The following is an 11,512-nucleotide window of genomic DNA, read 5'->3' on the forward strand; positions in this document are numbered from 1 at the left end:
ATGGTATTTTGGAATCTAATAACTAAGTAAAGGATAGATTTAGCATTTATCTACACTCTCAATGAATTAGCTAAAAGCTAAATGTATTGAGTATTTAGCTATTAGAGCACAAAATATGATCACAATGGATTAGCCAAATTCCAAATAATTGGAATTTAGCTACAGTTACTTTCAAAAGAATTTCCAAATTTGAAAGTTACTGTACATACACCAAATGCATATTTTATTAATTATTTCTCTCTCCCTTTCTTTCAGTCACATATTTTATAACAATGGATGGGCTTATGTGTTGGGGGGCAGGGTTCATGCATTGATATATTAATTTGAGTTAGTGATATATGTAAGAAAAATGATAAAATATTTTTGAAATAGTAAAATATTTTTGATATATTAATTTGAATTAGGTAAAATAGTAAAATATGAAAAAATAAATTAAATTAATAATTAAAAAATAAATATTTTTGAAATTATTAATTACTCATTACTATATAATGAATAAATGGATAATCTAATGTAGAGATTTGATGTGAATAGTCAAAGCCAAATTCATCTTATGTTATTTTATTGTTATATAATGAAAAAATAGCTATTCCAATATAGAGACTTATGTGAATGGAGTAGTCAAAAGTCAAATTTCTCTTACATTCATAAAAAATGTCCTTTAACTTCATCATCAATGGATTAGCTAAAGCTAAATGACACTTTTTATGAATGTGAAATGAATTTTAAATTTTGGCTATTCTATTCACATAAATCCTCATATTGGAATATTTATTTTTTCATTATATAACAATAAAATAATATAAGATGAATTTTATTTTGACTATTCGCATCAAATCTCCACATTGGATTCTTCATTTATTCATTATATAGTAATAAAATAATTATAAATTATAAATTTTTTAAATATTTTTTAATTATATTATATTGTTTTATTTTATAATTTTTTACCATTTTATAATTTATTTTATTTGAGTTGCATGAAGTGGATTTTCCATGGAAACAGTGGTTGGAATTAAATGAAATGATGAAGAGAGAAATAAATCATAAAATATATATTTTAGTTGATCTACAGTAACCTTTAAATTTGCAAAATATTTTGGAAACCACTATATTTAGACTTTAACTAATCCATTTTGATGATATTTTGAGATCTAATAGCTAAATGTGGGATAGACTTAGCCTTGACTAATCCATTGAAGATGCTTTAACAATATTTGTCCAAGTTTCCCTATTTGGGGCTCCAAAATCCACATGTCCCCTATACATCTAAATGTAGATATGGATTGGCCCATTTTAGATGGAGTTCTTCTACTCAATAATTCTATGCTAAATACCTGTTGAAAGGAAAAAATAAAATAAAAAATAAAAGCATATGTGTGGTACAGGACTACTTAATATAATTTTTCTTTTAAATAATTAGTATAACTACAAAAAGCGATTCAATTGTCAGAATTTTCAGGATTCAAACATGACCATAATCCTCTATATATTTTTTAAAAATTATATTTATTATTTTAAACTTAAATGATCTAGATTTGGTCACCTCAGCGTGGTAAGTGATACCGTGACAAAGTTTGAACCGTTTAGATATAAACAGTCATTCGCATAAATGTGGTTTAGTTGGGAATAATATTCTTAATATTTTTGCATGAATTTTAGGGTTTAAAATGTAAGAGAGATAAATATATAAAATAAGTTTTATAATATTAATATTGGGTACTGAGTATAGTCCAAGAGATTAGTTCGGAAGACAATGAATACTCTAAAAGGCCTTTTGTATTGAAAACTCATTTCAACTCATCTTATAATTATAATTTTTTTAAATTTTTACATAAAATATAATAAATAATTAAACTTTTTCAAATTCTAAAATAATAATAATGTTAAAAAATAATATTCTAATAATATTTTATCCAATTCTAAAATTTTATCTAAAAATTTTTCATCTCGTCTTACTATTAAAATAATTTTTTTTTTTTTTATTCTCTCACTTTAAATCGAAGAGTTTTCGATTTAAATTTACCTATTTAGCAGAGAATTGAGTAAATATTAGCGTCAGGCCCTCAAGACCTTCATTTATTTTTAATCACACTCAAAGCCCAAATTAGGTGGACTTAAGCCCCTGAGGAAACGGACTAGGCTGTTTATTGGGCATTTAGCCCAATTATAAAGAGTATCATGGACTGGGCCTAGAATATTCCTCTTGTAGCTGCGGCGCGTAGAAATCAAAGCCCACTTGCATTTCCAACTTCGTCAGCATAGAAACACAGACAAAACTACTTCAAACTTCAAAGCTGCTCTCTCTCTCTCTCTCTGTCTCTCTCTCTCGCTCTCTAGACAAACATCAACCTTAAGCTTTGCAAATCCCAAACCATCTGAAGATTATGGTGGGTGGATCAGGGATGTTGATATGAATCTCTCGAACTCTTCGGCGACTTCTTTGTCCTCCTTATCGTCTTCGTCTTCGTCATCCTCAACAACGAGTTCTTGGCTCTCCAGCATTGTGCGACTCCGGTCAGAACGGCCTGGGACCGTCAAGATGGGCAGAAACCCCACCGTCGGTGATGGTGCTGACATTACCGGTCCGGTTGTGCGGAAGAACCAGTGGCGTGGTGTGCTCTTCAAGTACGGGCCTAAGCCTATTCAGGTCATTGAAAATATTTCATTTTATTAATGAAACTGATGGATTTTGAGTTTATCAACTTTATTTTACTCTGGGTTGCGTGGTGGCGATGGGTTTAATTTGGTTTTAGAACTCGATCCAGTCTTAAATTTGGCAATTTTTGGATTTGCTGTTATTTGTGTCATTTGGGAAGTGAGAAGTATATTTTTACCGTTCTTTTTCATGCTAATCATTTTCAAGCTGAAGAGAAACGCTTCTTTTTGTGGAACTCTACTATAGTGATAGAAGTTAAAAATTTTCAAATTCACAAGGAAATATAGTACGTGGTTAGTGCAGATTATATATCGCATTTATTATCTTTTTAGTGGGGTTGCTGTTATGACGATTGTATTTGATGTTAACATCAATAGTTGGCCAGATGGAGAGATAGAAATGTTAGGATTCTGCAATTAAAGCATTTGAAAAAACTTTGGAAAAGTTACTTTTTTCCACGATGTAGTTATGTCTTAATACAGCATAGTCTTGCCTGCTACTCACCATGGAAATTGAAGTGAATGCCGGCAATTTGGGGTGGAAAGTTTAATTTCGGTTGTCTTCAAATAACCTTTGGGATCATGGAAAACTTAAGGAGGATTCATTTGCATCTACCAAGGGAAAAAGGCCATTTAATGGGTCACCTTATTCCCCACTCTGGCTGACCACTGACCCCCCTCCCCTCCCCTCCGGGTTTCCTGAGGTGCCAAGCTGGCAGATGTCGGCCTTCAAAACCACCCTCTGAACCAACCAATTAGTGTGCGACAACTGAATTGCTTTTCACACCACTTGTTGTCCGCTTGGCAGTTTGGGTTGAGTTTTCGTAGTTTTGCTTTACCCTCTTGTACCCCTCACATGGGGCGGTCCCTCTATTGGCCTGTTTGGGCCTTAATTTCTCAGCAACAAAACACAAATTAAAAACACTCAAACGAACCTTTTTACACAGTAATCATTATTTAGCCCCTTCATTGGTGGTGCCGGCCCTTTTGATCAGACACCTAGTGCTTTGTCGACTTTCTTGACCAATGCATGAAGACAATCTCCATGGTTTTTGAGTCCATGGTCTAGAGGCCATTGTAGAAGATGGCCTCAATGCTGAGGCACTTGAGCTAGAGGCTGGGCCTGCTGCAGTGGACTAGGATGGGGCAGAGGGTTATGTAGGAAAGGAAGATGAGGTCGTTAACAATGAAGGACTAAAGAGCTTGAGATGAGGTTGGCCTTGGCCACAATGGTTTTGCCCCAGAATTTCTGGACGAAGCTCTTTGTGATTTTATTGGCATGAGAGGCAAACGGTTTGAGGCAGAGAAGGGCAGAGAGCCATGTATTATCTAACCATAATATATATTTTACCGCTTACTTATCAAAAAATAAATAAAAAATCTAACTGTAATATATAGAAGTGTTATATATATGTATATGACAATCGGTCGGGTTGGTCTTGTTATGTCATTCATGCTTTATAACCGACAGCTGAATCAACTCTCATTAGTGCTGCTACATATAATTGCTGAACCTTCCAACAATATTGAGCGTCAATCATTGTCTGGTTGTTACTGCCAATCTGGTCAGTTTTCCATTCCTGATGATCACACCTATCATGATCATGAAGAACTTAGAAATAGTTCATTTGCATCAATTGACTGAAAGATCGTGTAATGGCACATCTCACGGCTCCCCAACTCATGTGCATGACCAACATATGCGCATGCATGTGCATGTGTGCACACATGTGAAGGTACTAGGCATTGCTCACCAATTTCCTGATTTGCATGGTATAATCGGTTCTGTGTTTCCACTGTGGCCCAATTACCGTGATTGTGCTACTCAGGGGAGATTAAACTTCTATGCTGTTACATTTATTTTTCAACATAATGAATTTCTGATAGTTTTCCTTAATGTGCAGGTTGCATTTAAAACAGGTGATCATAAACAACAAGTAATTTTTATTGGTGGATTAACTGATGGTTTTCTGGCAACAGAGTATGTTTTATATTGCTGGTTTAATCAATTTGCATAACTGCTTTGATTGAGGTGACATGTTGCCAACAACTTAAGAACTGATATCTCTCTGTCTTTCTTTGGACATGATTCTGAATGCAGAAAACATTTTTGAAACCTTGTAATTTCTGATATCTTTTTTTCATCTGATTGACAGATACTTGGAACCTCTTGCAATTGCCCTGGAGAATGAGAAGTGGGCACTTGTTCAACCACTTCTCTCGTCCTCATATAGTGGATTTGGCACCTCCAGCTTGCAACAAGTAACTTATGCTATTCAATGCAAATGATGTCTGGTCAATTGGTTCATAGTTGGTAGTTCTTTTTCTGTTTACCGATTAAAAAAAAAAGTTGGTAGTGCTTTTTGGTATATTACCTGTGTTTTGATGTGCTGTTGGTGTTGCAACCGTTTCTTTGGATGGTTGAACCGGTTTGTTCTATCCAAGTCACCGACCTCTCAGTTCTAAATATCTCCAGGATAATATTCTTCAAAAGAATTCTTAGAGCTAATTCCTTTAAAATCCATGTTTGATGGTTAAAATCTAGGTAAATGGGATTTTTACATTAACTATAAATGAAATGAAAAATACTCTCTCTCTCAATCAAATTATCTGATGCATTGTAATTGTGCAAAACCCAGAATATATATGAATTTACATTTATAGTTAGCATAGACCTTTGATGTGGATATAACTGGAGATATATTATTCAGAATATTAGATTATGGATTATTTATATTTTCGGCTGAGTTTTAATTTCAGGCGTTATTGAGTCAGATATTAATGTATGAACTTGTTTCTGCCCCCTTGCTACCCATTTGCTATATTATGATGACATTGTACCATGTACCTTGAAGGATGCAAAGGAGCTTGATCAGCTGATCAGTCATTTAATAAACAAAGAAGATTCTGAAGGTGTGGTACTACTGGGGCATAGTACTGGTTGTCAGGTTAGTACTGGTTGCATTATAAACTAAACCAGATCTGAATTTCATTTGAATACTCACCGGTAGAACTTTTTTTATGACAAACTATTTGCTTATGAGTCTAGGATATTGTGCATTATATGCGTACAAATGCTGCTTGCTCTAGAGCTGTCCGTGCTGCCATATTGCAGGTGCTCACTCATTCATACCTTGCTCTATTTCTCATAATGTAAAAGCTTCTAAGATCTACATTGCTTTCCCTCAGGATAAACCATTGGTTGTTGCATTTTGGCATTTATACAAGTGCCTGCAGTGAATAAGCAGCTCTTAGCCAATGATAAAGGCTTATTCTGGTCCTTGTTTAATTTTTGCATCTGAATCTTACTTCAGTCCATCTTGGTGACATTTACTGTTTTGAAGTACTAGTATGTCAGTGCTTGCTAGATATCTCAGCTATAGAGAAAATTTGCTCAAAACAGTGGGATTATAACCCCCATATATAACTCAAACCAACAATAAAATGAAATTTTACACATCAGATGAAACATCTATTGAAGGTTATAAAAAGTGAGTTGCTTGAAGTGAAATGCCCGGTTTGAAATTAAAAAATGGGAGTCTGTCTTTTCATTTAAGTCTAAGTCTGGCTTCCAGCGTTTTCTTCTGTACTAATAATGAACTCCATCTCAGAATCCAGTGTAAATTTCTTTTGATTGGCACCTTGTGTCCGAGAACAAAGTCTTGCTAACCCTACACAGGCTCTCAGTAAGGAGTTTTCTGCAAGTCACCTGAACCCAGCATAAATTAAAATTTATTTATGTGTGTAAAGATATTGTATATAAAATAAGAGATGTTTGTAGGTTTGAATCCTGCTGCTCACGTCTTATGCTCTTTGGCCTTTTACTTATTAAAAATAAGAGATGCTTATTGGACAGTTTCAAGGAAATACTTTTATTGAGGGGAATGATAATTCTGATCTAAACCCTGTTGGCCTCCTTGCAGTGTCAATGTTGTCCAAGTTAATGGACTAAAGTAGAATAGTTGCAAATAGGCGTTAACTGAGGTACTCAAAATAATTTATGAGTTTTGCTATATACAAGCATAGTCGCGTACTAATCTGTGTACGAATACTGATTTATTCATACTTAAAATTTAAATTAACACTGTTTTTAATAAAATTTACTTTTTGACCAATCACATCACATTGGTGTACAGATTAGTGCACAATTGTGCTTGCAACTATATTTTTCCATAATATATTATGTTCCACTACTTAAACAGTATTTCCTCGAATGCAATGGCATTATAATCTGTAAGTATCCAACTTGAATAGTTGAGACTTGACGTTCCAGTGGTAATATGGAATTGGAATTGATGTAGCAAACCCCAATGAGTGGCGTAGTGATCTTGGGGTGAGCCATATGAACCAAACGTCCTGGGTTTGAAACTCGATTCACACTCTGGGAGCCATCAAACTAGGAGGATTTTCCCTTGAATTACTGAAGGTGGACTTGCAGGAAACTCCTTGCAATGGGCCTGTGCACCCACGAGATTAGTAATGACTTCATGTAGCAAAATCAAATAGTAGGGATGAACTGATTAACTTGTGATCTTTGAGAATTGGAGTATGGTCATTCACCTGCTTTATTTTTTTACATAAAAAAGTTTTTGGAGATGCTATATGCTCTTGGAAGCAAAACTTATCTTTTCCATGATCTTTGATATCAGGATCCACTTTTGCGTTAGTTCGTAGTGGGTGCCATGTCCATTGTGGATGATGAAAAGATGGGATGAGGATGACCTTTTTCTATTATCCTGTCTAGTGCTTTGGAAAAATAGGTTCTTTTTTTATAGGTGGAGAAAAGAACATATTCTCCCTCTGTAGCCGGCTGGATACATAAGACATGGTTCTTATATATGGACTGAGAAGAACAATTACCTTGGGGCTAGTACTTAAAGCTACTAAGAATGACAGTTTACTGTCTAGTGCAAGTGCAAAAAGGAGCTGAGAACAGCCCATTTGTTTATTTTGAGGAATATTTATAAGATTGATATTTGTGTCCAATTATATTGTGAATAAAAAGAGATGGGAAGAAAATACTTCAGTAGTTAGCCCTTGAAGCATTCCAAAACATGAATTCTTGTGAATTATCATGATATTATCCAACAAGTATTGCAGTTCTTTCCTTTCTTTTTTTTTTTGGACTTTTCATTTTGGCATACATATTGAGGGATTTCTTGGTTCTAGTTGGTGGAGACAAAAAATTAATACGCTTATGCTTTTAAAGCTACTTCACTTTTCATGTATGCGGTTACCATGTAAAATTTCTTATTCTTCCTAGTGGCAACATTTATTCCTTGTGCTGCCTACAATCGGGCATTTAAGTGCAGCCCTTGTCATCATGGCAATTATAATGTCCAGGCTCCTGTCAGTGATCGGGAATATAGAGCAACTCTTCCAGAAACAGCTGCTATGATTGACTTGGCTTCTACCATGATAAGCGAAGGCCGTGGGTCAGAATTAATGCCAAGGGATGCAGATCCAACTTCACCCATAACTGCTTATAGGTTGGTATACAACCATATTGTTGCCATCCATACGAACAAGACTCAATCAGAACTGGGTATTGGCGGTTCAGGGCTAATGCTTATCTTCATAATATTTTCTTTTCCTCTAGTAGCATTTTCGGTAAAAAATGTTGGTCCATCTAATTGAAATTTAGTACGAGTTGTCATGCTAGCTGGTTCTCATTTAAACATCTTTACATATCAAAGAAAGATTTTAGCATGAGTCATCCCATAGTGTGTCTATTTCTTCATCTTTTTGGTTGTCTTCTTCATTTTCACTGTTTTAATCTGTTCTCACTTGCAATGTTATCAAATGAGCTGAGTTAAGCTAGTTGTATATTGCTGGACCTGTTCCTGGAACGATTCACACTTATACGAGATATTATCCTTATAAGCTCTTTTCTTTCAATTAATTTCCTTTGCACAATCTGATCAGTTTTTCCAGACTCAACAAATGCTGTTATAAGTTGTGGAGGATTCTAGTCTGGATTTACCTCATATATTTAAAAAAAAAAAACCCCGAGTCCTATGGGAGGTGACAAGAATGGTAAAACATCAGATATTTTGAAAATCATAAAAAAAATTTGTGATGCTTACACACTATCTGCCCGTGGTCACCAGGAAATTGGCACAACCAATGTTACCATATACAAGAGTTTGATAGAATGCCACTGCTCCCTTTCCTAAAAAGTTAATTACTGTGTAGGTATCACTCCCTCTGTGCATATATGGGAGATGATGACATGTTCAGTTCTGACCTTAGTGATGACCAGCTGAGAATGAGACTTGGCCACATGTCTAACACACCTTGCCAGGTACAGATATGCCTGTTTGAATTCTCTTGTGTGGGTGCAGCAGATGTGTATAGTGTATTTCAACATGAAGAGAAACTTCATCCAATGTTTTCATGAATTAAAGAGCCAACTTTCTGTTATAATTGGCATAGAACTTGTCTTTGCAATTATTTAATCTACATCATAACAAATAAGTTTATAGGAATGTATCTTAAGCAATCAAGTCAGTAATTATTACCTCTGCTGTCCTTACATCTAACAATGTGTTTTTGTGCCTTAACACCAGAAGGATTTCTTTCCCTTGTTAAGTTTATGGTAGGTGGCAATACATACAATAAAGTTATGTCATCCTTTTTTGGCAGGTAATCTTTTCTATGGCAGATGAGTATGTGCCAGATTATGTGGATAACAAAGCATTGGTTGAAAGGTTAGATTAATCTCTTCATACTTTTACCCTTTAGGCAATGATCCCAGTAGCTCAAAATACGTTAATCTCTTAATACTCATGCTCATGCTATTTTATTATATCTTTTCCTTTTTTGCTTTGGTTGTAAATTTTGACATACAATGGTAGAGATTTTGATGACTGGTCCTGGTTGATGATCTACTTGTTTGAAACAAAACAATTATAATTTCTATGGAGTGTGTGTGTGTGTTGTGAGGAGAGAGAGGCTGAGACAGAGATCTTTGGTGTGATCAAATAAACTTTTCATTACATTTTTTAAATCATGCAGATTGTGCAGAGCAATGGGTGGTGCCGAGAAAGCTGAAATCAAACATGGGAATCACTCCCTCTCTAACAGAGTTGATGAAGCTGTCCAGGCCATAATTGATTTTATTAAAAGGGAGGGACCTAAAGGTTGGGATGATCCATGGAAGTAGTGTAGGTTTTTTTTTTTTTTTGTCATCTCCATGATTTCATCTTTTTTTGTTATTCTCATGTATTTGCTCTCTGTGTTGCTGTCAGCTATTTCAATTTCTTTCTTCTATATATTTGAGGGTGGGGAAATCTTATTCTTATTCTATTTATTGGAGGTATGATTTTAGTTTGCATCAGTGGGCGTTTGTGAATGAAGGGAACTTTGGTTTCGGCATTAATTCATGAGAGAACATTTTTGCGTCCTTTTCACCATTTGTTGACCTTTTTTGCTTTCTGGAACTTGCCTCTTGTTTGTATACCCAAGGAGTTGTCTGTAATACCAACTTTAAAGGCTTGTGAGCTCAAACCAACTGTAAATGTAAATTATTGAGAATGGATTTAAAATAACTGTCATTATTTGTTCTTTTATGAAACTGTGGTCATATTTTTTGGCTGCTTTGCTTTACAACACACACAAACACAGAGTCTCACTAAAATCAAATCAGTCCATTTGATTTATGAGTTCCAGTACACACATGCAAATAGTGTCAAATGCTAGTATGTGGCAAAGGAAATAAAAGTAAGGTCTTCAAAAAATGCTAGTATTATCGAAATTTTCAGTCGAAGGGGCTTAGGAGAGGAAGCCATTCTCAAAAGGAAAATGTTTTTTGCAGTCAGGGTTGGGGAGTGGAGGTGCAGTCGGCTCCAACATGGCATAAATGAAACGGTCTGTTTCTATTAACTGAAAGCATTTTAATGAAACGATTCGTTTCATTCAATCGTAAGTCATCCCAATTTCAATCTTTCTTCCTTAGATTTTTTTTAGTTGTAGGTCTCGTATTTTACACTTCGATTCTTTTCCTTCTTCCCTCTCCCATTTTCAGTCCCCATCCCCGATGAAGGTGTCGCCGTTAAATTCAATGAAGGTCCCAAAACCCTCTATGGGATCATACTTGAAATTGCCTTCATAGATGGCCTTGGAGGGCCGAGAATTTGACTTTTTCCGAGGCCTTCCCTCTCCACCACTCCCCCTCGTACATGCACCCATTAGACCATAGGTACTTTCTAGATTCATGTGGTGTGCTCTTGGCGAAGCTCTGCATGTAGAGATCGCCGTTCGGGAGGGCCTTCTTGACTTCGGATGCGGAATTGGACGCCACACTAGCAATCAAGGCAGGCGAGGTCGTCAAGGTGGTTGGCGTCACCCTCCGCGTAGCGGTTTGGTATCGGCTACGGCCTACGTCAACTAGTTGAGATGGTTTCTGAGTTTCTCTACCTAGCTTGTCAACCTCCGATTTCTTCTTCTTACTGCAGATAACGATGTTGTTGAACTCATCAAAGATTAATGCTGCTTCACGCAATTTCGGGTTATTCATAAAAGTCAATCTCTTTCTCACCCTTCTTTTAATCCCTAATATGTGAACTGTTTACAAGTGCTAACTGCATTTGCAAGTTTCACTGTGATTATATATCGATAGTTTCTCTCTCTAGAACCTACCATTTTTCTCTCACTCTCGCTGGTATTTCTCACTCCAAAACTCTCTTTTTGGTATTTCTCACTCCAATCCGTGAGAAGAATCGACAAGCGTTAGAGTTTCTTAGATCTATCTCGCATCCTCAAAGCAGAAGCAGGAACGCTCATTCGAAGGCAAAGCAGGTTTTTATGTTAGGAAAATGCAGAACAAGTTTTTAAGCTTAAATGAAGGTAGAGC

General features: G+C 35.6%; 1 protein-coding gene across 2 annotated transcripts; it reads left to right on the forward strand.

Annotated features, from left to right (window-relative positions):
- The first annotated feature begins 2,272 nt into the window (after nt 1-2,272).
- On the forward strand, nt 2,273-10,214 carry LOC122274589 (UPF0613 protein PB24D3.06c-like). 2 transcript variants are annotated; one of them, XM_043083619.1, is made up of 9 exons: nt 2,273-2,650; nt 4,563-4,639; nt 4,815-4,920; nt 5,514-5,606; nt 5,708-5,773; nt 8,002-8,147; nt 8,854-8,962; nt 9,304-9,368; nt 9,676-10,214. In XM_043083619.1, the coding sequence occupies exons 1-9, from the start codon at nt 2,414-2,416 to the stop codon at nt 9,821-9,823; spliced, it is 1,047 nt and encodes a 348-aa protein (XP_042939553.1). In that variant the 5' UTR covers nt 2,273-2,413; the 3' UTR covers nt 9,824-10,214. The 2 variants fall into 2 exon arrangements, with proteins under 2 accessions (XP_042939553.1, XP_042939550.1); XM_043083616.1 differs by lacking the exon at nt 5,708-5,773 and having other exon boundaries at nt 2,275-2,650.
- The last annotated feature ends 1,298 nt before the right edge of the window (nt 10,215-11,512 follow it).

Source organism: Carya illinoinensis, chromosome 1, assembly GCF_018687715.1.
Source record: "Carya illinoinensis cultivar Pawnee chromosome 1, C.illinoinensisPawnee_v1, whole genome shotgun sequence".
Classification (NCBI taxonomy): Eukaryota; Viridiplantae; Streptophyta; class Magnoliopsida; order Fagales; family Juglandaceae; genus Carya; species Carya illinoinensis.

Coding starts and splice junctions, on each gene's coding strand:
- LOC122274589 (XM_043083619.1), top strand. CDS start 2,414: ATGAATCTCTCGAACTCTTCGGCGACTTCTTTGTCCTCCTTATCGTCT. Junction 5,607..5,707: donor GGCATAGTACTGGTTGTCAG/GTTAGTACTGGT, acceptor TTATGAGTCTAG/GATATTGTGCATTATATGCG. Junction 5,774..8,001: donor TCCGTGCTGCCATATTGCAG/GTGCTCACTCAT, acceptor TATAATGTCCAG/GCTCCTGTCAGTGATCGGGA.